This window comes from Filicampus tigris, chromosome 13 (genome assembly GCF_054856515.1).
Source record: "Filicampus tigris isolate MCC_2025a chromosome 13, RoL_Ftig_1.0, whole genome shotgun sequence".
Taxonomy (NCBI): Eukaryota; Metazoa; Chordata; class Actinopteri; order Syngnathiformes; family Syngnathidae; genus Filicampus; species Filicampus tigris.
In genome coordinates, this window is record NC_141229.1 from 4,330,240 (window position 1) to 4,355,962 (window position 25,723).

At 41.4% G+C, this 25,723-nt stretch overlaps 1 protein-coding gene and 1 long non-coding RNA gene across 4 annotated transcripts; one reads left to right on the forward strand and one right to left on the reverse strand.

Annotated features, from left to right (window-relative positions):
- Positions 1–31: 31 nt before the first annotated feature.
- LOC147137226 (uncharacterized) lies at positions 32–948 on the reverse strand. The gene is made up of 2 exons (XR_015089406.1): positions 309–948; positions 32–228 (listed from the first exon to the last, which is right to left on the reverse strand). It is a non-coding gene; the product is annotated as an uncharacterized LOC147137226 (long non-coding RNA).
- Positions 337–25,560, forward strand: LOC147137227 (guanine nucleotide-binding protein G(q) subunit alpha-like). 3 transcript variants are annotated; one of them, XM_086050340.1, is made up of 8 exons: positions 337–1,249; positions 10,943–11,127; positions 12,032–12,186; positions 13,925–14,053; positions 16,051–16,179; positions 19,250–19,379; positions 19,470–19,623; positions 20,690–25,560. In XM_086050340.1, exons 1-8 carry the CDS (start codon positions 1,114–1,116, stop codon positions 20,878–20,880), a joined length of 1,209 nt encoding a protein of 402 aa, XP_085906466.1. In that variant the 5' UTR covers positions 337–1,113; the 3' UTR covers positions 20,881–25,560. The 3 variants fall into 3 exon arrangements, with proteins under 3 accessions (XP_085906466.1, XP_085906465.1, XP_085906464.1); XM_086050339.1 differs by lacking the exon at positions 16,051–16,179 and having other exon boundaries at positions 339–1,249; XM_086050338.1 differs by lacking the exon at positions 13,925–14,053 and having other exon boundaries at positions 339–1,249.
- Positions 25,561–25,723: the final 163 nt, after the last annotated feature.

Sequence of the window (25,723 nt, forward strand, 5' to 3'; positions counted from 1 at the left end):
GTACACGAAACACATTTTGATGAGACCAGGACAATATTGAGGCACTTTTAATATGGTGAGTGTGAAATCTCTAGTTATATGTTTTTTTTTCCATCGGCATCTTGCGGGCCAGATAATTGGCGGCGGACCACTTTTGGCCCATGGGCCGGATGTTGCCAACCCCCACTTTAGAGTGTCCCAGACTTCTGTAGAGTGGAACAAATGCTTTTCCATTCTGTCGCAGGACAACTATAATTTAAACAAGAAATGCATGTTTCTTTATCTTCAGTAAATATATCACTGCGTTCATGCGTGTTAGTTCCACCCACCTCGTCCGTCCAATTGGTCTCCATGCAACCCTCCTCCTGTCACTCCAGCTTCTCCTCCCTGTTATGCATCAGGTTGGCGGACACACTCGCTGCCCACCTTGTTCCAACAGCAGAGACCCCCTCATTTCGGGCTCCATTTTAAACGAAAAACAGAGAGGGGGGGTGGGAACCTGCATGCCGCATTCTAGCGTCAAAATGGACCGCACTGGGGTGATGGGCGCCGCTATCGCTACATCATAAAGGCGGAACCCCTCCGAACCCTCAGGTCCCCAATCACTGCATGCCGCCTGTCGGTCTTTTTTAGCCGAGAAAAAGGAGGCGTCGCCGGCGCGGGGCAACATTCGAGTAGCAGCGGTGCCGTCCGTTCGGCGTTTTACCCGGGCGTTAGCCTGCTAGCATCGGCTCCAGATTTGTCGGCGGTTGGATATAGGCGATACCCTGTCTTCCCGTTCCCGGAGATCGAATTGACATTTTCACAAGGGGCGCATCTCTCGGAGGAGCCTTCCGCCCTCCTACTCGTCCTCTCCCGACTCCCTACCGGAGAAGACCGGGGACAACTTGGCAGCGAGGCCCCGAGCTGCTCTTCCCCTCCCCCTCCTCCTCCTCCTTCCCTGGCCCGGTCCAGTCCCAACAAGACCACCACCAAGCGACCCTCCCCCTCGCCCCACGTCCACGCGAGGACCGCAGCTGATTTTTTTTTCTCCCCTCGCTGTGGGGTGGCGGTGGTGTTGGTGGTGGGAAGAAGAACGCCGAACGCTGAGTGTTTTTCGGGTCCGAGCGGCGCTGGCCAAACACAGCGGAGGGGATGACTCTGGAGTCCATGATGGCTTGTTGCCTGAGCGAGGAGGCGAAGGAGTCGAAGCGAATCAATGCCGAAATTGACAAGCAGCTTCGCCGAGACAAGCGAGATTCCAGGCGGGAGCTGAAATTACTTCTTCTGGGTGAGTGTCGCGTGTTTAATCACTGTCACGTGTCGCCTTTTTTTTTTTAATTTCATTTGAATTTTTTAATAGAAAACTTACCTCCTTGGGGCCTTCTTCCCAATGCTAGCAAACGTGCTAGCAGGGAGCCAAGGGAGAGTAGTGTTATATCTCCCAGAACAGATGCATGTTTGAGGTTGGAAGTGGATATTAGTCGCTGCAAAAAAGGCCCAAAAATAGACCTTGTGCAGGTTGACAATGTGGATACGTGTCGGTGTTATTAGTGGGAGTGCATGTTTTGACTGGGCTGCTCCATTTCCATGTCGAAGTTACTCAATAAAAGCATCTGGTACCAAGAGGCCACCACATGCTAGTTGATGTTATGGACTACTAGCCCCGGCAGATAACCATTTCCTTCTGTGGTTTGTCATCAGATGGGACAATCAGGTTCCTCCTTCTTGTATGATCTCATTTATTTTTAAACGTGGCAGCACGGCGAACAAATGGTTAGAAAGCCTGCCTCACAGTTCTGAGATTGGGGCTTTGAATCTCTGCTCTGGCCTCCCTGTGTGGAGTTGGCATGTTCTGTTCAAAGTACTCCGACTTTTCCTATATTCCAGAAACATACATGGTCGGTTAATTAATGATTTTAAATTGATAGGTGTCCTGTGGTTGAGTGGCGCCGCCATAATGACCATAAGCGCAATAGTACGTGGATGGATTGTTTTGGGGGCTACTCACCTTCAAGTCTCCTCTTTAGGAGGGAGAACACATGCTCTGTGGGGTTGAAGTCTGGAGATTGACATATAAATAGAGTTGGGAATCGCGTCTCAAGATTCCAGTAGAACAAGGACTAACATACTGATTCAGCCGGGATCGAAGAATGTGCTGAAAAGCAATGAAAAATTGTGTACGCACTTAACAAGTGTGTGTGCCCAATGGCAATCAAAAGTATGTCTTAACTTTGTTGAATTAAATGAACATGACATCAGTGCAACACCAAGGGCTTCAACCTAAAGCGCACTGAAGTCGTAATCAGTGAGTACAACAGTAAAATACGTCTAATGCCAACATTGATGCAGCTAACAATTTAAACTGCGACTAAAACGATGAGTCAACTCAAATGCAAATAACCAGCTAACCATTAGCATATTGCTGATGTCGGGTGGAAAAAGAAACTAAAAAACTTTTCGGTAAACCTAAAAAAATGGCATGCCATGGTTGTTGAGCCATTAGCATTACATCCTCATATATAGAGGCCCATTTTAAACGCTTTTTATAGGTATATAATTTGTAAAAAAAAATAGCATGGTCTGTTTGGCCACCTGGGGACTGACCGATAAATATTTTGGAATCTGAGGTTTCGGCCCAACGCCAGCAATATCATAATTTTCATCAACAAGAACCGTTTTTGAGTTTATACTCTACCCGCTGCTAATATTGATTACCTTGGCCCGTAGTTCTGCTTATGTGATATCTCCACATCAGGTTAGCCCATCGCTAAAAATAACATCTTCTAAGTACCTGCGGCCTTAGACACAAGTGTAAATGTTCTTTTATGAGGTTTTCAAAAATAAAACACTCGTTAAAAATAACCCCATGATAAATTCAAAGTGAAGTTCATAAAAAGTTTAGAATAAGTGGTTATTACGCATGGGCCGATTAATGGTTTGACGGTTTACTGTGGTTTTAAAAAGCCAAGGTTTCAAAAACCGCTTATACTGGCTGTCCCCGCTAATGACCTCTTTTGTTTTATTGATGGGACGAGTGAGCATGGCACAATATGATTGGCTGCTTGTAGTGTTGAGTAAACGGGCCGCTTCTTTAAAGTTAACTGCCTACAATTAACTTTTTATTCTTCCTTCTTGGTGCTTAACGAAGGAGGAGGGTGGAAGCAAGACTAGATATTGCAACCACAGTTTCCCTTTTGCTCTGATTAATGTACATTGTCTTCAAAAAAAAAAAAAAAAAAAGCCAGTGGGTGCTAGTTAGCCCCAAGGACATCAAGGGTAGCCCATGGGTCTGTTTTAAAAATAGCTCACCAGTGATTGGACACTGTGACTTACTAAGAAGAATTAAGATAGAAGAAGAATGTCAACATTTATTTATCTGTTTAAACTAAACATGATACACTAAAACTGAAACTTAATTTAATATGTGCCAGTGGATGAAATAGTAACACTTATGGTGCCGGGTCCAGTCACGTAAATGAGAAATCTTTAGCTGCAGCCTGGAGCGTCGGCGGTCCCCTAGCCGGTAAACTACTGTTAAATATAGTCATGAACACCGGAATAAGGTGTGTGGTGCTACACTACACTTTTTTTTTTACTGAAGTTTCGCTAGAAGCGCTTATACAAGTAAAGTAAGCAAAGTAACCAACTATAAACAGCAAATTACCACGTGTCGAGAGTGAAAATATAATACATAGCCTTACACTGGGCAGTTCAAAACCTGGAATTGAATTAATACGTTATCGCATACGTCAGCCAAGAGAAGGTGCTAAAAGTGTATTAATTAGGGCCTGATTGATTTAATCGGCCTCTTCAAATTGGCAGATTTTTTTTTTTCTTTTCTTTCTTATTCTTCATATTCGCCTTTCTTGTCTTCTCTCTTCTTCCTCGAGGTCTGATCAGTACTGTCGTCATTGTATTGGCTCTTTTTCTTCATCTTCCTCCCCCTTCCTCATCTTTCTGTTCTTGCACTTCATTTTTCTCTTTTTCCTCTACTACTTCTTTCCGCTTCTTCCTCTCATTCCTCCACTTCATCTTCCAGTCCCTCAACTTTTTCTCATCGTAATGTTAGTATATCCTGTATTCTGTTCTATGGTTACTGTTACACGTTGCCTTTTTTTCTTCTGTTATGTTATGACCCCCCCCCCCCCAAAAAAAATACAACAAAAAAAACAAACAAATGGAGTTGATTGCTGAGCCAAAGTCTCATGAGATTTGCTGAAGTCCCGCGAAGGTGATGGCACATCAGACAAGAAAAAATCCCCGAGGCGTATGGGTTAAGGCTTTTCTGTGGACGTCTGGATAAGGACATGCAAAGGCAGGATTAGCGTTGGAGGTCCTAATAGGCTTGGTTAAACACATCCGCCGCTCCGACTTTGAGATGTCACTGACTCCTATTAGCCCCGTCCCCCACCTCCTGCTATTGTTCCCAGGCCCGTGGCAGAACTCTACCCACCCGCTCCCCACAACTCACTGCTGGGAGCAGGAAGAATCACAAGTGTCATTTATAGGATGGGAAATATGGCATACACTTGAAGCTGTCAAGCTCTTTTTAAGGTATTCTGGTACTATATTTTTTCCAATAGAAAATATTATACATGCAACTATTATACAAAAAAATACTCTATTCCAGGGTTAAACGTTTGTGTATTACATTTTTCACTACAGTTCCCAGTATTACCATCTGTTTTAGACTGATTTGTAAAGTTGAGGTGCCTAAACTTGTCAGACATCCGTGTAATTGATCGGACAAGCGGAAATTCTTCCCCTAATCTTTATCTTCTACTCAGAAGCTGTGCCGCTCTCGAACCCACAGCACTGCGACGCCATCATCTACAAGGATCTGTTCATCATTACAGTTGTTTACAAACGTATTGATGCCTGCCAGTTGGAAAGTGTACGTCACTTCAATAGACGTCAGTATCAGTGAAAGGGTTTGCCGAACCCTTTGTGTGTGACATCACCAAGCATAAGTTTCCGTGCAACTTTTGAGACTATTTTTATTCATTTTTTTTAGTTTATTTTGAATTTTTTCAAAATTCCATTCTTATTTCACTTTATTGATAAATTCAGATTTGCAAAGCAACCATACAACCTAATATTTCTTATGTGTCATTGGGTCAATAAAACGGACTCTACGTTATTTCATTTTAACAATTTAGTGCCGAGACAGTACTGGATGAATCAAAACTGAATTGGAAAAAAAGCTGCCAATATTTTGTCACTTGAAAGTATTAAAAGAAAGAAAATAGAAAAAAAAATTTTTTTAGAGAAAAAGTGTCGCTCTGAGTCTTTCTGGTGGCCGGTGTTTGTTTCGGTTGAGACGCGAAAGTTCCTGACAAATGATGATAGGGGTTGGCATCCCTAAACCGGTAGCAACAAAAGATCCAAAATACACGGACAAAACTTACAAAGAAGCTCATCGGGGGCTAAAAGTGGAAGGTTTTAGATTGCCCGAGTCAATATGCAGACTTGACCGTACAGAGCATGTGTTTGATGTGTTTAAGAGGAAACTAATGTTAGTAACTCGTAACAAAACATTTACCTATAACTTTTCCGTCTTCTAGAATACTTTGACAGAAAAAGAAAACATGTCGCTAAGTTTTGGATACTTATTATATGTCTAACTCAATGAATACAACACAAAGAGGGGCGAATGCACAGGGTTAGCAAACTTAGCCACTTTTGAGTTTTTAATAAATGAAAATCACCGTGCCAGGGTTGCTGCTCCAGTGTGCCCACAATCTGGCTGCCGGCGGTCACCATATCAGGTCATACACTCAGCTTCCTGCTCGCACACACCACTGGTTTGCCTGTACTTGGTCAAAACAACAAGAAAAGAAAAAAAAAAGTTTTAAGCTCAAAGCTTTGGCCTGGCTACACAAACAGCTCCAGGATACTCAAGTCTGGAGTCTTTCTTTGTAATGTTACTCGACGAGGTCTGATCAGTACTGTCGTCATTGTATTGGCGATTGGTATTGATTAGGTCGTCTTCGGTCCTTGTTCGAGGAAGAGGGATGTTGAGGGGTTAGCTTCGAGATATTCAGCGATGACCTCCCCGTCGGATGCCAAGCCGACTTTTTCTTGATCATATATGGCAATCAGGATCTTCCAGCTCTGCTCCTCTGTGCGCGTGTGTGAGGCGAAGGTGTAGGTAACGCTTTTAGAGAGCATTAGAAGGGCCTGACACACCACATAGTTGAGACAATCCTGCCAAATTTGAATGATTCAAGAAAAAATCGCCACACATAAATTGAGGCATCGAAATGGTACAAAATAAGCCGTTGTCTCCGCTCCGAAAGGGTGCCGAATTTGCTGAAACCACGGCCCGCGTAAATGTCCCTCAAATACCACTACTACAAGCTGCAAAATAGGATGCGGCTTCTTCTAGCGATATTAGTAATGGCCAGGCTTGTTAAAAATATCAACATCTCGAATAAAAGAGCCAATTCAAAGAAACGGATGTCATTTTTGGACTCAGCAACCCAGAATTAGCCAGAATTCCGGTTTTACACGTTTGTCAGCGGTGCACACAAATTCACAAACGGGGGCATGGTTCTCTGGAGGTTTGGGGAGATTGAGGCTACATGGCGAGTGTCCCACATACTGTTGATGTCCCATGGCAGGACGTGGGGGACGTAGCCTTGCCAGTTTCTTCGGGGCGTCGTATTCATGCTTTAGCTAACTACCACCAGCTGCCGCACTTGTCCACACTCCCCCCCCCCTTCGTCATCGTTTCCACTGGTGTCGCTTGATCTTTTCGTGACTGCTCGAATTTAGAATGCGAAGACCGTGGTGTTAGTCTCTGACTTTCGCCATGATTGTTTACCTCCGCTTGTGTATTTCTGGCAAGTTGCCACCAGACGTACTGTATGTGTGTCTGTATACACGCTGTGTCATTTTCGCCATGGAGACAGAAAATAACCTGAAAATGCTGTAGGGGAAATGTATTCAAGTTGGGCTCACTACGGCAAAGATGCCGTGCATAAAAGTACTTGCTATACTACAAATACAAATATTCCTTGCAGATAAAGCAAGAGTATGCACAAAACACAAGCCAAATCCGGGTTCAAAGGAAATAACCTGATTGCATTTATGTGACTCCATATTCGGGTTAGAAAAGGGGTAACCCAGGGCTCTTATTCGGGTTTTTAAAAAACTGAATAAGAGCATATTTGTGTTTTTGCGCATGTTTTCTAGGGATGGACCGATTATCGGCCGGGCCGATTATCGGCACCGATATTTGGCTTTTTAACGAATATCGGCATCGGCCTTTTTTAAAACTCTGCTGGCCGATAATAAATCAATTCAAAACTGTGGAAATCCAAATAAAGATATGTAAAAGTTTAACATTTCTGTCATTTTGACATTTTGAAATTGACTGTAGAAAACTACATGGAGCTATTGTTTAAGTTTTGCCTTTATCCTTTTTAAGAGATGCTGACAATCCTGGGTGCTCCCTGAACTTTTTGTTAGAATTTTATAACAGAAATGTATACTGTCAAACTTTTCTTGTAATAATGATTTTTTAAAAAAAAAACACCATTATGCAAACTTGAAAGATTGTTCAATAAACATGCTTAAAGACGTTACAACAAAGTTAAGAGTAAATTTTTCTTTAGATTTTGATGCCAATATTTTCCTTTTCACTGAAAATGAATATCGTCTCGAAATATCGTTTATTGGCCTCTTTGACTACTAATTATCGGTATCGGCCCTGAAAAAGCATATCGGTCCATCTCTAATGTTTACATGTCCTTTCAAAACCCGAATGCTGCCAGTATTCGGGTTTTAAAAGGGTTATTAATCGCAATGTAAAATGTAGTCTGTTTCATTGCCAAATGAGAAAGCGCTCGCTGGTGAAAATGTCCGTGAGACAATCCCAAAAATTATAAGTTAACGTGGATCGGTTTGCAAAATCAACCAATGAATTATAAAAGACGTGCGCCTTATAGTCCCAAAAATATGTTCGTTTTGGGCCTGGATCAGATTAATTGCCTTTCCATTCATTTCAATGGGAAACATTAACTTGCTTTATGACCGTTTCAGGTTGCAAACAGGGTCAAGAAACCAATTAAGTCCACAACTCACGGTTCCACTGTACCCATGAACAAATTCACTCTCAACATACCTCAGCCTATAGAATAATGAATAAAGAATGCGTAATCTTTAGACATAAAACAATCTCGCATTCTTCATCCTTGGTTGGGATTCTTGGGAAGGAGCAAAATTGAGACAAAAACAGATCAGTTATTTTTCCTTTAACCATGTCATGAATATGCCAGTTGAAAGAAAAACGTCTTTGGCATTTAGGAGTTGACATGGTACTTTTGTCTTCTTGATGTTAAGTTTATGAGTTGGTCCTGAGCAAAATGTCTCCGCTGTAAGGGGTATGTGGACCTAAAATGTTTAGCGACACCCACTCTATGCATCATGGTGTCGATACTGCTTTTTGTTTTTGTTATCATAGCGTAAAAAGGGCGTGCGTTTTATCTGTTTTTAATATGTGGGCGGATGGCATACTCAACATCAGGGCAAGGTCCCAGAAACAGGATCAAAACTAAATTTTGTGCGTTTGTGTTTAACAAAAAAAAAAAAAAAAGTGGCCTCATTTTCTCTTTCACACAAAAAATATTCACCATTGTTGACCCTGGAGAGGCATATATCGGGTGGGTCTAGGAGACAGAGGCCAGTAGTGTGTCTGCTCGTGAAAGAGGGACAGTTACAGTGAAAGCAGTGCAGCGAGATCTTGTGATGGGGGCGTCACGAGAAATAAATCAGACTCGTAGCTGGCGAGGTGAAGAAGGTCTCCATTCACCACCAGGACACGAGCGCTCGCCACTCTTTTACCGGGTCTTAACGGCTCCAGAGGAGTTGTTGTGGCTCAACCAAAATAGTTAAGGCTGTTTACTGCGCAGCGTTTGTGTCTGAAAACGTACAGAAATAATGTGGAGACTGAGAGTGCTCACATTTAAAATGGATTAGATGCACGTTTAAAAAAAAAAAAAAAAACTCATTAAAAAGTACATTTAAATATTATAGTAAACCCTCGTCGAGTTGTGAACTGACTTGGTTTTTGTGATTAATACAGTTTAAAAAGTCAGATTTAAATACAAATATTTCCCAAAGGATATAACGTCAATCCATATAAGACTTTTTTTTTTTTTTTTTTTTTTTTTTTTTAATGCGGTTGAAATTATTTTAAAGCAGTATCATAGTTTGAGTTAATTTGCTGTTTATGGGCAATTCTAAACGTTTTGGGTCATTTAGCCAATCATGACAAGAAAGAAGCCCGGTGATTTCACCATTTTCAAAACTTTGGTATGTGCTTTCAAACTGGAAAGCAGTTTTGAAGCTTGTTTGGTGTGTCAGCAGAAATTAAGCAAATCCCAGAAGCGGGGAGGAGCGAAATATTTGAATAAAGTCAGTCATTTGCCTTTTCTATCAGCGAAGGGGAAAAATAAATTCAAGTCAAAGATGATAAGCGGTGACGTTAATGGATGGCTGGATGGATCTCATTTCAAGGCCATATCGGGCGGCTCAACGGGAATCTTGTTGTCTCGTTATAAGACTTTCTGACTTTAATGCCTTCACAGTTCCTTCCCCCAAATTAGTGGAGGTTTCTTTCGAAGAACTGACAATGCCGGGGTTATTGTATCATCAATTAAGGCGTACCATCCTGCATCATTTGTAATTTTTTGGGAAGCCCCCCCCCCAAGCCCAAAGTCGCCCCCTTCGAACTGTAAGCCGGAGAGCACCGAGTGAGCTTGAGGCTCTTCGCCGTTATCGTTATGAAAGAGAGGAGTGTAAAGGGGTTGATAGGAGAAGACAAAAAAACGGCGGCTATGGTAAAAAAAACCAAAAAAAAAAAACAAGGGAGACAGTAAGAGGGGTTGCCATGGTGACAGAAATATGGCTGCTCTTCAAAAACCTTGAATGTAGGTGGTGCTGAGATGAGTGTGTTTTACAGATATTATGCGTGTGCCGGAGTCCTCTTCCATTCACTCGGCGCGCCATTATGGCCCCGAGGATGGGGTCTCCAAAAAAAAAAAGACCCCCGGAGCGAATGGGTGCATTTGGGGATCACTTCCAAGGGTTCGACTTGAACGCAGATGTTCTGGTTTGCCGTATTCTTTTGAAAATCCCTCTTTTTACTCTTGGTGACATCTTCATATCCTTCCTCAGTCTCACGAAGACGGGTGCTTTAGGAATGCTAAGCTCCCCCCGCTGTCACCTGTCGGCGCAGGCAATTCAGCCTCCAAGTTGGAATGTAGGCCAGATTAATTAACGTCATTAAATTAGCGCATCCTCCTTCTCCTCCTCCTCCTCCTCCTTCTCTTTAGAAATCATTCTAGTGCACTCACTTTTCAAGCAACCCAAAAAACCTAATAAGTCATTTGTGAGCGGTTGCAACCAATTAAATGAATCCATTTGGAATCTCGAAAGAGCAGCTTCATAACGATTCAGCTAGTGTAACAAATGGCTTTTGTTTTTTTGTTTTTTTTTTTTACATTGAGTTTGAATAATTGATTGTGGGGCCTGACTGATATGGATTTTTTTTTTAGGTCGTTGCCGATTTAAAAAAAAAAAAAAAAAAAAAAACACACACACACAGATGAACTAATTCACTGCCATTGACGAATTTACTCGTCTTTTCACAGTCCAGCCATTCAATCCCAGGACCTTATTTATATTTTTTTCAAACGTTAGGGTAAAAGAGGGTCTGAAAATGTCTGGCAGTGAATGAGTTAATCAACTGATTAATTTAAAACATACAATGCATCATTTCGCCATTCGCGGGGCCTGGTCCCTACCCCTCGCGAATAGTGGGTGTCGTCAAATCAAATATCCAAGTCCGAGCATATGGCCTAAGTGTCGTACATCCAAACGCGCAGTAAAAAATTTTACAAGGCTTTTTGCCTTGCGTCGTCTTTGATCACATTGAGTTCACACATTGAACGCGGCACGCACTGCTCTGTGTCAGGCACGGGAGAAAGCGGCAAGAGCACCTTCATCAAGCAGATGAGGATCATCCACGGCGCCGGTTACTCCGACGAAGACAAGAGAGGCTTCATCCGACTGGTTTACCAAAACATCTTCACCTCCATGCAGGCCATGATCCGGGCCACAGAGAACCTAAAGATCCCTTACAAGTATGAGCAGAATCGGGTAAGAAGTGTGACACTCAACCACACCTCCCCGCACCCCCAACGCAGTTCAGATCGAGCAACTTCACTTCTCAATTCCGTCCTCCAGAGAACCTCTAATTGAGGACTGATTATTCCCTCCTGGGATAACATTGTGAATGTAGGACAGAAAAGTTTGTAAATCACCTTGATGGCATTTTTTTTTTTCCAATTTTGTCATAATAGCCGGGTTTACATGGGACATTCTTGTCATTCTGATTGAAATGATTCGGCGTAAACCAGACTGAGCATAATCAGATTGAACCGTTTACATTATGTTTGTCACATTGGCAAAAGGAAGACACTCCCCTGTGAATATGAATGGAATTCAATTCTGATTCGGCCTTTTTACTTCCAATTGCGGTGTTTATACGGAGCATTTTTATTACGTTTCGTCATTCATTTTCATTCTAATCAGAATACAAGACTCCATGTAAACTCTGCTAATGTTAACCACAGGACAGGAAATGGAACATGCTATGACAAATCGCTAATCACGACAACAAAGTCACTACAATTCATTATATCTTTAAAAGTTTGATTAATTCTAGTATCACCTTAAAAAAACAAACACTTGATGGCACTGTAAATGGCCAGTCATATCGAAAATCCGATTTGCTGATAACGTGCAGCGCAGATTGAATCCAGATTTGATAAATCTTTTTTTTTTTTTTTTTTTTTCCCCATCACAACATTTATGTACGACACTATCGAATAGAAACCTTCTCAAGTTTACAATGGTCAAAATGAAAACGTGAACTGTTTTCAAAAAGGAGAACGTCGATTCATTTACGTTGTCAAAAAGAAAATACCAAGTTCCGTTTATGTTGTCAAAAGGAAAGCCTGAGACGAGCCCCAACCAATCTCTCTCTCCCTGGTCTGTGTAGTCTAACGCCATGCTGGTGAAAGAAGTGGACATTGAAAAGATCAATGGCTTTGACCAGCCCTACATCGCGGCCATCAAATGCTTGTGGTCCGACCCGGGGATCCAGGAGGCCTACGATCGGCGCCGAGAGTACCAGCTCTCCGATTCCACTAAATAGTACGTCGCCCCACACTTGGCTGCTTGCGTTGGTCTAAACGAGAGGAAGACATTATTCTTTGGATTTGTGTGAATGGACAGAGGATGAGGTATTTTGTCGCCTTTTACGTCAGCTCAGGAGTTTGCTCCGTTTTTGTGATATTGTGGACCGTATTCCCGCAAATACTGGGGAGGGGCATCTTCTATTTGTACAAACACATTTGTATTTTTATTTTAACAGTAAAATAGCAACAACCGAGGCAGACTGGACAGAAAATTCTGCCGAATCATAACCATTGAAGCAAATTTGTTAGTCTACAGGAATGCTAATCCACATTGAAAGTGAGTTTCCACATCACCTATAATTACCTTTAATGCCGCGCAAACGTCGTCAGACTCTCCTGCTTTAATTCAACCGAGGGACAGTTAACAGTTTACCGGATTGCGAACCGCCATTAAAGACGGAGTATCCGCATAACGTCTAGTCATTTTGAATACTGCGGTAAGACTCACCCACTTTAATCCATCTGTTAAAGATGTTTACTTTGCTGCCGTTTTTTTGTTAGTAACAGAGTTTAAATCAGAAGCTCTCTTTATTGTCCTTAACAACAAAATTAATTTTGGGGTGTGGAATCCAAAACTGATCTTAGTTTTTGTCTATCACGTCAAGTTTTTGGGCCATAGGAGCCCCGTTTTCTTAAAAAATATATAAAATAAATGTGTATGTATGTAAATAAAATACTTAGTTGCAATAGTTACAATTTTTGAAAACTAAGAAATTATGTTAGAACCTATTTATGGGTTGGTGTTTTTTTTTGTTTTTTTTTATAGTAAATTTTCAACCTGGCAACATTGCAGTAAATTTTTATAATTGATCATATGGTGACGACACTTTTTCATTTCAGCTGACAACCCAGTCTAAACTTAGTTCGTCTCAAGTCTCCCAGTTGAGATGTATCACGTGAGCATACGTCCAAAAATAATGCACACTTTTATTTAGACAGGGGTGTGGCAGCATCTTGTGGCATCTTAGGAAGTTTTGGAAAGTGCACAAAAACTGTAAATAGGTACATTTTTCAGCAAATAGGTGAGTTTAGCAAATAGCTGGGCACAATTTCCACAGGGGAAAAAACAAGAATATGCGGGCGATTTCTGTATTTGAGGAAATACGGCTGCAGTATTTTTTATTCATTATTATTCTCTTGTTGAAGATTTAGCTAGTTTTACTTCTCTTGCAAGAGACGCATAACCCTGGTGGAAGAGGTGCACTTTCTTTCTAGTGCCTCCTGGCTGTAGACGTGACGTATTACAGATTTTCTGTCTGCTTGCATGCAGGTTGTACAAAGCAGTGTTTCCCAACCTTTACTGAGCCATGGCACATAATTGACATGATCAAAATCTCCCAGCACACCACCCCCCAGAAAAATGTCACCTTGAGTCTTTACTGACTAATTTGCTCTCCCCTTGTGAAATTGTAGTTGTAGGAATGACAACAGGTGGCTACGCAGGTTATTCGTTCTGCCTGTCACTGTGTGTCTCTGGCATAGGAATGAAATTATAAAGATACATTGATTGTAAATTAAAAAACAAATTTTCAGGCTAATTCAGTGAAATTGGGTTATTTCCCACGGAACATCAGTGATCAATTGCGGTACACTGTTTCAACGCGCAGCGGTTGGGAATCACTGGCACCAAGAACGAGAAGATTGTGTCTTGCAATACGTGTTTGCCATATGTATATCCACATGTATATCTCCAGTTACCTTAGCGATTTAGATCGCGTGACCGCCGACGGCTACGTCCCCACCCAGCAGGACGTGCTCAGGGTCCGTGTTCCCACCACGGGCATTATAGAGTACCCCTTTGATCTGGAGAATGTCATCTTCAGGTACCCCTGACGTGATACCAGGACTGCAGCGTAACCGCCACTCCGGCACAAATCCACTGATGGACGGAAGCTAAACATTGCGTCGTGGCCACAATTGGAAACGCTTGACGCGGCACAAACCTGCCCTGAAAAGAGCCAGGGGGCCGTATACGTTGTTTAGCCTCACCAGACATCAGTGATTTGTGTTTAGCTGTGTTGAGGTTCTGGCCGCCTGGACCGAAACCAAAGGCTGAACCCTCGCTTGGGACGGGCAACCACCTCGTACGTGATGAAGAGGGCTTCGCAACTGTGTCAAAGTCAAAGATCCTCCTGCCATCCTTGACTCGACAGTTGTCCAAACCTTCTTCATCAGCTTCCAAGTGCGGACTGTCCTCTTACTTTTGTCATTGCTACCACCAGCACTGTCAGCACCTGAATTCACAGTTAAACGAGCTGAAGATGGTCAACTCAAGTGGGGTACACGCACATTTTTTTTTTTTTTTTGACATCTCAACTAGGGGTGTGGAAAAAAATCCATTTGCCAATATATCGCGATTTTCGCCCGCCCAATATAATATAAATTTTAACATATACAGCAACTTCATTTCTATTCACTGATGATGTAGTGGTACACACGCCTGAGTTGTGTGCGGGCAGCGTGGGATCGGTTCCCGCTCAGTGACCGTGTCTGCGTGTCCCCTGCGACTGGCGGGCGACCAGTTCAGGGTGTAGTCTGCCTTTCGCCCATTGTCAGCTGGGATAGGCTCCGGCACCTCCCCGCGACCCTGTACGGGATAAGCGGTTAGGAAGATGACACATGGCAACTTCATTTATCATAGCTACATGTAATTTTGATATTAACTGGGCAGAACAGCGCAATATCGTGACATCGCAATATCGTGATAATATCGCATACGTATTGTATTGCAACATCCTTGCCAATACTCACCCCTAATATCAGCTATTTTTTATTAATAACGAGACAAAAAAAATGTGTGTTCTTACAGCTCTTCAGGGATGTGGTATATGTGACTACCAGAGCACATTACCTACATAACCGTGTCTGTTATAGTACCAAGACTAACCTGTGAGAGTCAGTCAGAATACCGGAAAATAAAAGAAGAAAGTAGTAGTCAAAGAAGAAGCTAGGCTAACAGTTAGCTCAACTGATAACAAAATTTAGGTTGCAAACTCGTCTCCGTGTCTCAGTCATGGAGTCAGTGGCTCAGCTTAACTCGGTGTTGACCACAAATAAGAGCTTGTGATCAGCAGTATTGAACAGGTTTAACAGTTACGATAGGCAGCCCTGAGGGAAAAACTCTTCGCAAACACCACACAGGATAATCACTTAAGAAATCACATCATATACCAAAATATGATCGCGGGTTCAGATTTTAAAAAAATAAGAATTAAAATGACTCTTAACACCCCTCGCACCACAGGATAATTGCTCGGATCATCTTTTTAAATAATTAAGCTTAACATTCCACACCACAGGACATGATAGCGCAGGATTTTTCTAAATCACCTAAAATAACCCACACCACAGGATAATCCCTCAGGATTTTTTTTAAAAATCACTTTTATCCACCCCACACCACAGGATAATCACCGAGCATAACTTTTCTTAGACATCGGACAAATGCGCCTATTCTGACTTAAATCGCAGGGTAAGGAAAAAGTTCAAATTTGGCGCGATGGTCAAGATTTGTGTACCCCGCTTTACTCATACTCAAGTTTGAGGCTATCAAAGTTGAGGTCTTTGAAATCGATCATGGAAACAGTGTTGATGGAGCAGTGACACTAACCCCCCCCACCCCTTTTTTTTTTTTTTTTATCTGAGTGTTGGCCTTTTTTTCTGAAAAGCTTCCTTGGCTGGATCTAGCCACACTTCCACACTTGGCAGCGGGTTGCTCTAATTGCCTGTCACGCTTTATGTAACCGTTTCCTGTCTTTCTTTTGTGTGTATGTGTCTGTCTGTCTGTCTGTTCTTCTTCTCTGCCCGGCTTGCCTTGTAGCTATCTTTCCGATCTGGATCGCATTGCAGATCCCAGCTATCTTCCCACTCAGCAGGATGTGCTCAGGGTGCGCATTCCCACCACGGGCATCATAGAGTACCCCTTCGACTTGCAGAGCATCATTTTCAGGTAGAAAGATGCCTCGGCAGGCTCACAATTTCAATTTTTTTTTTTTTTTTTACTGACACCATCAACTCGTTCCCCAATAAACTATGTCGGAATATAACCCACCCCCGCACTTCCTTTTATCCTCTGCTGTCGACGACTGGTACAATAATCGAAAGCGAACACATAGTCCTACATTCTGGTGCCCGCTCGTCGTAAATGGGTCACCTCCTCAATCGCCTCTTTTCCTTTATGGCTGGCATAAGAATCCAGGTCGTCCTCTCCACATTGGAGGGACGCGCTATTTTTGGGCAGTGGGTCCTGCAGGGCCTATAATGGCCCCAGATCTCAACGGAGCGCAGTGGACGGGGCCATACACCAGAGGGCGGCCTTGCGTTGTCAAGCGGAGCACAGACCGCGCTTCAACTGCTCGACAGGCTTGCACCTGTGCATCTGTTTGCGTAATTAGTCACTCAATTGGTGTCATTGGTATCAGCTCTTGACAAGGGCGCGTAATAGGTGTGAAGGATCCAAGTGAATGACTTCTCAAATGAAGACTTAATGAAACTGGGACCTGAAACTCCCCAAAGATTGACAGGTGACCTCATCAAGGAGAACAGCTCTGGAAAGCTGAAACCTCTCGAGGATATGCACATCTATTCATCAGTGTTTCAAATCACCGAGCTGTTCGTGAATGGCTCTGCCAGAGACAAGAGATGTAAAGCACACCTGATTGTCCAAACGCCTTCCTCAGAAGTTGACAGTTAGAAGTGATGAGGGGTTCGCAAACTCCTCCAGCATTTTGTGCTACGTTAGCACTTAGAAAGTAGTACCAGTTGTCTATATGAAAACAAAGTTAGTGCAACTTTTCAAGCCAACCAAGTCCACTTGAAAGTGGTGTTCGCTCCTCGCATTTGATTCGATCAAAACAGACTCCGATGCGATTTCTCTGCTCGTCTGGCTTGGTCGGTCAAGTGTAAACTATATCATCTGGACCCTGGAGCGCACCAAACCAGTCAAACCATGACTGTTTGAAGGATGTTCACGCTTGTCCAATTGAGTTCAGTTCAGACAAACAATCACATTTGGTTCAGTTAAAACTGGGGCTTCTGCCATGACACCAGGAATAGCGCGTAGACGTTCAAATCGACTTCCGTCCTGATAGCGATGTATGTCGTAAAGCAATTCAGGACATTATTTATTTTATTTTTTTTGTGTGCCACGGTTGATCCCATCCTCCTCAAAGTTGCTTAGTGCTAGTAAAAACGATACAGACCCCCCCAGGGCATGACAAAGTTTCATTCAAGTCCTTGTAAGTAAATAAATGTTTCATCAAAAGAGTTGTGAATTTTTTTTTATTAAGGTCGAATTCTTGCCCGGTGCTGCTTTAAGGGGACATCTTGACTAATTATATGCTGTAACACGGCCAAATGTAGACAATACTAAATGCCGGGTAAACCAATCGATTTGCTTTCAAAGTCAACTGTTCGGCGTGAAAGCTGATTTGTTCTTTTGCCAGTTAGTCTCGGACCAGTCGGTTACCGTTTTCTCACCTAACTCAACGGACCAGTTTAAATACAACAGACTGTGGCGTGCTCGTGTGAAAGCAGTGGCCTATTGGTGTCTACGTTGTTTTTATTAGGTGACATATAGGAGAGGTCCTTCTACGAAAAAAGGGACTTCATTATCCCAGGTGCCCTCGTCCGTGTATTATAGTTTCTGCCCTTGACCCTATTTTCCTTCTGTTTTCAAGAGGGTCCTCCATGTTGGCGTTTTTCGTCATCTGGATGAAAAATGCATTCGCGCTCACCTTCTGCCCCCTGTCAACATTCCTCACACCTTCTGGAAACACGCGTGTTGGCACTTTGCAAGAAGTGGGTAACAAAATGAATGCCTTTCAGGAAAACCTTCACTCCACCCTACTGAGCGGCATCCATTTCAAACGTATACACGGTGCCTTCTTCAAAGTGAGATGCTTTGGCGGTGGCTTGCATGACTCGCTCAACATGGGATCACTCACATGGCACAGAGCTCCCTAAAGAGCTCTGCTTCGTCTGCTTCTAAAGGGCTCGAATCCATCATGACATCAGGTGTTAAGGTTTTTGTCAAAGGTAAAGAAAAAACGTTATTCTTGGACACACTTGTCTTGAAATCGGCTCCGTGTCACTTTTCTGTACAAACGGCTCCCACGCACATCACAGGCTGTCTTGATGGATTTAAAACCTGTCGAAGCAAACAAATCCCTTCTTGAAGTCGTTCCGGGATACTTCAGTCAGCGATCGGTGAAAATCTGGGGTGTAACTGTACGTCAAAAATCACGGTTCGGCTCCTACCTTGGTTTTATGTTCGGTTCATATTTGGCACGGTGAGGGAACAAAATGCAAATAGTTAAATGTAGCATTAAATCTGAAATTTTCATTACTTCACACATAAGCAATGCACCAAATTTGATTTTACAAAAATACAAGGTCTGATAAACATATGACAACTGCTTTTCTAATACTTTCTTAAAATTGCGATGAGACGTTGTGAATTACCTGTATATTTTTTTATACTTTTTTTTTATATAACAGCTCAGTTATGTTTTGTTTAGGATAACCATAACATAGTTTTTTTTTGTTTTTTTTAGGAAAATAACGACAGAGGACTGCATTAGATCAGACGGTTAACAAATTACTGTATTGACAAAATTACCGCTAAATCATTTGCCAGAATCAGTAACTACTAGCTATCTTGAAATAACAAATATTGTACCATAATAGGAAGTAGAAATACCTACAGTATAGTTTTAATTTGTCTCAGAGATTTTATTTGTTGTTCTACATTTCCATTCCAAAGTTCAATATTCTTGAGAATAGCACGTTGTTTGCTCTTAAAAAAAAATAAAATAAAATACTCGATTTGGGTACCCTAACCCGTACTTAATGTTACATCTGACATTTACAGTATACGCATTTAAAAAAAAAAAAAAAAAAAAAAATTGTACATACCGAAAATATCCGAACGTGAATTTACGTACCGTCACACCCCATTTGAACATGCACTCTATACTCACGAAAATACTCATTTGCGCGCCCTCACGCCCACCCTGTAGGATGGTGGACGTGGGTGGTCAGCGGTCAGAGCGGAGGAAGTGGATCCACTGCTTTGAGAATGTCACTTCCATCATGTTCCTGGTGGCGCTGAGCGAGTACGACCAGGTCCTGGTGGAGTCCGACAACGAGGTCACGCCCTTACAAACCCCGTGTTCATTCCGATGTTGTCGACACAGTGGCTGATAATAAACGACAGCATCTTTGTTTTTTGCCCATCAGAACCGCATGGAGGAGAGTAAAGCTCTGTTCAGGACTATCATTACCTACCCCTGGTTTCAAAACTCCTCCGTCATCCTCTTCCTCAACAAGAAGGACCTGTTAGAGGAGAAGATCTCCTACTCGCACTTGGTGGACTACTTCCCAGAGTTTGACGGTAAGATTGTGAATTTGCCAAGAATGGCTTATTCAATCTAAAGGAAAAACCTGGACATTGTACTAGCGGTTCTCCAAAAATTTTTGATGAACAACCTCTTCTTTGTAAAAATGAATGTCAGCCGTAACTGTGCCTCCAAAAAAAAGTTGGCGTAGTGAACGCTTGAAAGACTAAGTCAAAGTGTTAAAGTGGAAGTCAACCCCCCCCCAAAAATTCTTTACGATAATATGTTCCATGCACCTTCGCTACGTTTGTGAGATGTGAGTTAATGTCAGGTAGCAAAATCCAGCCGTTTTTGTTCATCTCAGGGGTTGGCCATTTTGTCCCTTGCTGTCGACTGAAAGTGACATCACACTTGCTCGGGTAACGACCAATCACGGCTCAGCTTCAGAAAATAGCTGAACCGTGATTGGTCGTTACCTGCATTCTGAGCAACTGTGATGTCATTTTCAGTTGACAGCAAGTGGCAAAATGGCCGCCCCTTGAGATGGCTAAAAATGGTTGGATTTTGCTGCTTAACTCATAATCCACAAATCGTCGCTGTCCTGTGAAAAACGCGTGTCCGTTTTTTTTTTTTTCATTTTTAAAATTTTTACGTTAATGGGATTTCCGCGTTACAGTCATCCCATTATCGTAAACATTTTTTAGAAATGACGAAATTGGACATACATGGTATTCACAGGACAACGACGAAATGCAATATTAATCAGAATGTCGTGTTTAGACTAGTGGAGTTGCATCGAACATATTGTAAAAAAAAAAGTTTGGGTGGACTTCCTATTTAAGTTAACTCCAATTGACTTTTTTCATATTAATTCATGGTTAATTTGACTTTACTATAGCGTAAGCCTAACCTATAAGACTAAAACCTTTAGGTATAATAAATCTGATATTATTTCTTCTAGTCTATTTTACAATAAAAAAAAAAAAATACATGGGCAGAGGGCTTTGAAAAAATAATCGCAGACTAAATCGCAATATTGAGGCGGAGGTGTGTGGAAACTATTTTTCAAAATCGTTCAGCCCTAATGTCCATGTGTGCCCCCCCCCCCCCCCCCCCCTCCAGGTCCGCAGAGAGACGCGCAGGCGGCGCGGGAGTTCATCCTCAAGATGTTTGTGGACCTAAACCCCGACAGCGACAAGATCATCTACTCCCACTTCACGTGCGCCACGGACACTGAGAACATCCGCTTTGTGTTTGCCGCCGTCAAGGACACCATCCTACAGCTCAACCTCAAAGAGTACAACCTGGTGTGAGCCCACCCCAGCCCTCCTTCTCTCTCCTTTTGCACAACCTCCTTTTTCGAGCGTGCTCGACTTTTAACGCAACACACACACACACACACACACACACACACACTCCCTTTTTTTGTCCAGCACATTGAAAGATCCCCCTGCAAAACAAACCGACGACAACAAAACGAAAACGCCTCCCCTCTCTTGCATATCTTCCCGGTTTTCTGGGCAGCTCGTGCCAGAGAAACCTCTGCCTCGATGGGTCTGGCACACCCAACTCGGAGACAGTGAGCGGAAGGGACGCCGGGGGACGAGCGCTACGACGGGATTTGGTCTCCGCCTCCACATCGATGAATGTACCCACCAGTGTTTGAGAAGTGCAATTGTGCAAAAAAAACAAGGCAAAAACAAGAAAACCTCTTAACAGTGTAAATATACAGTATATTATATGTCAGGGGTGTCAAACTCATTGTAATTCCTTACAGGCTAATTTGATGTCAAGGGGGGCCGGACCAGCAAAGTCATATAGCATTATTAATATAAATAAGAGCAACTCCAGATTTTTTTTTTCGTGAAAAATTTCTCTCTCATCCAAGAGATTTTATATAAAGGTATTTGGAACTGAAAAAAAAAATATATATATATATATAGTATTGCACTTTAAATGAAATAAATTTGTGAAGATTTGGGAATTATTTTCAGGTCATTTTCTACATGAGCATAATAATTCTCCCTGATGCCCTCTACCTTAATGTGTTTAAGTTTTTTTTTTGTTTGTTTGTTTTTTTCAAATTTATCCTGCAGGTCGGATTAAACCCCTCGAGCGGACCGGTTTTGGGGCCGATGTTTGACACCCCTGGTATATGGAAAAACAAACCGAGGATAAGAGGGGCAAGAAGTGGGTCCAGATCTGGTTAATTGCTGTTGGCCTTTTAAAAAAAAATTTATTTTTTTTTTAATCACATATTTTGTCGCTACTACAATTTAGCAAATCACAGCTGTAAAGAAGTAACATTTATTTAAAAAAAAAAAAAAAAAAATCCACAATGACACCTAACTTGAGAAAAGTATCTTTTTGGATTTTTTTTTTTTTTGCTGCATTTTTGTTTGAATTAATTTATTTTTTGGGGTTGAAACGCACAGCTTCCCTCCTCCTGGATTCACAGGGACAATCGTGACCTGCTTACCCCCCACCCCCCAGCCACCAACCAGGAGTGTCCATCAAATTCCCCCACCCGCCTTCTCACTCCATGCTGTCCCAATCAGACGCTTCCTAACGCTGTCGCTCACTCGTTATATATCAGGATGTGCTTCTGTTTACTTTTTCATGTTTTTTTTTTTTTTTTTTTTTAACTGTATAGTCACTTTGTTTTAAAACGAAACAAAAAAAAAAAACGATGGTTTGCCGTTGTTGAGTGGTGAGGGGAAACGGAGCGGAATGACAAACCTTCCTTGACATTTGCAAATAAGTGCGTTGTATGTGTATATTTGTTTGTAAATACATATACACAACAGCCATGTACAAAAATGCTCTGTGGTACACCGTCTTTGGCATAAAAATGACGATAGAAAAAAACAAAAAGTTTAGCATAACATTTTTTTTTCTTTCCTCTATGAATAGTATTGATACTGTGATAATGGCTTTTGTTGATTATAAAAGCAGATGTCACAGAGCCGAGTGGTCAATTAGCAGTATATATATATATATATATATAATATGGTGATGATTTTAAGAGTACTTTTTTTTTTTTTTTAATTTATCTAACTTATGGACCAGATTTGAAGGTGTTGATAATTTCGACTGCTTTTTTTCCCCCCCGTGTTTAATAAGGCTTTCTCTTTGTTTTTCCTCACAACGGAGCCCTACTTGAGTCTGAACTGCTGTTAAAAAAAAAAAACCAACAACAAAAGGAGGAAAAAACAAAACAAGGAATGTCTGGTATTGCTTTTTTCAGTGTCTCTGCTTTCTTTTCAGGGACGATTTCCATTTGTTGTCATTTGACATTTTCTTTAAGGAGCCCTCTCATTTGATTTAGTTTAAAAAAAAAAAAAAAGTGTGTTTCCTTTAGGTTATATATACATTTAGAGACAGCGCTGTAATGCTTACCTACCTAAAAAAAATTTTTTACATTTCACACAGTGTTTTGGATTGGTTGGTAATCTGTAATTTCTTTTCATCCGCCTAACTGCCCAGCCCACCCCCTTCCCCCACCAGGCCTGCTTTGCTGGTGCCGGTGAAGTACCGGTGAACTTTTTCAGTCTTTCAGGTGATTTATTAATCCCTCATTGTCATGAAGGGCTACCACAGCACATGCAGAAACAGAGATGCTTCGTATGAGTAGAGGGCGAATGTCAATGCAAACTTAAAAAGTGATTATTATTATTATTCTCTTCCCCCACCCCCTTTCGAGTAAGAATCGTCTGGTCTTCTGCGGTGTGAGCCACAAGTACAACCTCATACAGTATACGTATGTCTGTATTAGGAAAAAGAAAAAAAAAAAAAGAAAAAAAAACACACTACAGCCACAATAAGTATTTGCATGTTAGCCAATTGCCAAGAAGCTGTGTGGGCTATAACACTCAAAATGTGTTAGTTAAACACAACTGAAAAGTATTTTTGTGTGGTTAACTAATGTTGGAAAATGATCCAGATATTCAACTCACTGCTTATCATGAATTTTGTGTTTTGTAGTGTATCAATTAACAGTTATGATAATTGTGTTTTATGATTAAGATTTTCTTTTCTTTATTCTATTTAGCCTCTCATTTCAATTCAAAGCGGAGGGAAATCTTATCAATATCTGGTCCCCCCCACCACCCCACCCCCGGAAGGTCTTGAACGCACCATCGTAACATTAGAATTTACTGGCCTCTTGTCGTCACTTTAACCTTAAGATGTTCCAGGGGTGGGCAATCTGCAGTTCGTGGCCCATGTGTGACCCAATGGAGCATGTGGCCTGCCATGAATTAAAAACAAATTTTAAACACCCAAATGTTCAAAATATATAAATTCCTTTTCAATTATTATCTCCCTTGAAGTACTCTTAAATTGTTCCACACTCCTGCCCTTATAAATGTCATAATTTGGTGAAATTTATAACAATTCTATCTATTAAAAAGCCTTTCATAATAGGAAGTCTGTTGAGTTCCCGCTACCAATCGCTCTTTGTTTTCGATAAACTACCTGGAACCAAAGGCTGCTGTGCCGCACAGGTTGAAAACCAATGGAAAACATGCTAAGAAATAATGATTGCTGTTCGGAGGGGGGTACCCCCCTGTTATATGGTAAAGTTTAAAAAATAATAATAAATGAGTTTTACGTAGGTTTCTGTATTAAATGTCTTTTACTTGGCTTAAAAAGTACATAGAGTAATGTTTGCACAGTAATCTACTGAATCCTGCCACAATTAGCCAAATACCGTTTTTGAAAGCCCCAAAAATGTGTATAACTGCTTATTAAAAGTTTTTAAAAGGTAAATATTTTACATGACCTTAAAAATGGTTTACAGACACATATTAATGACATCCCATGAGCTAAACCACCCCCAAGAGAAAGTTATAGAGTACAAAAATCCACCTCTGAAAGCAGTGAATAGGTGACATTTTCATTTTTGCGCATAACAGATGGTACGTTAAAAATAATTACAAATACATGTTTACTTTTTAAATTGCCAAAAAAGTGCCATTTCCCTTTTTGGGGGGTGGGGTGTGACATTAAACATTGCCAGTTTCTGCTTGAGCCAAGGTGCCAATGTTAAGTGAGCAAAAGACCTTATTTAACCGTTAATTACGTGTGGAGTGCAAAAATCGACTGACAACCATTATTTTTTTTTTTCTTTTTGATGTTGCACAGTGGTGTACTATTTGGCACATTTTAAATTTATGCAGGATATATATATATACACCATGTATGATCTGAAAAGAAGGACAGTGTTTGCATGACACTTCCATTTTTCACTTTGTGTGTTTAATTTCCTCACGAAAAATACAACTATTCTCTAATTTGTTGCCTTGATGCTCTTATTGCTTTGTATTTTCAAAAATTATTACCAGAACACTATTGTTTATGATTTTAGGACCACTTCTCATCCGCGCTTCCGCTAACCCTAAAAACTCAAATGAAGAGTGGTGTGTATGTAGGGTGGTGTGGGTTTCCATTGTAAATCCAATGTAAAAAAAAAAGAAATAAAAAAAAAAAGTGTAAAAATATGAGCGTGCCAGGCTCTCAAAGTGCCAACACACCACTGCCAACCGGAGATGCCCCCTACCCGTGTTCCCCTTCACTTTCTTTTTTTTTTTTTTTTGGAACGATAAAACACCAGAGACTAAAAAGGATAGATGATTAAGTGGGTAATGATTATATTCTATAAGAAATTTTTAAAGGATAATCTGCTGTTTGTTTTTTTTTAATAAGAAACTGTAATAATAATTATTGCATGTGCTGTTTTTTTTGCAAGCGAGGGGCTTTGGATGTATTGACCGAAAGCCTTTTGGCTCCAGGTGGCCGGTTATCGATTTACGTAACTCTTTGCCATATTTTTTATTGTCTTTTCATGCATTTGTTTTGTTGTTGTTTTTCTCGACCACTGTTGCCTGATCCTCAAACATGATGTATGATCATTATCGCCGCCTTCTAAAGAAACATAATGACAAGGTTATCTGTTTTAAACACTGAAATAAATTTGTTCCTATACTTGCTGATCACGTGTGCGACTTGTTTTTTTTTAATAGATAACATAGATTACACAATTCCCAGATAATGTGGTTGATGAGTAGTAGGGCGGCATGAGAAAACAACAGGGGCTTATCTCTCATTATCATTATTTGAAGTTCAACCCCCCCCCCCCAAAAAGCATCCTCAGCC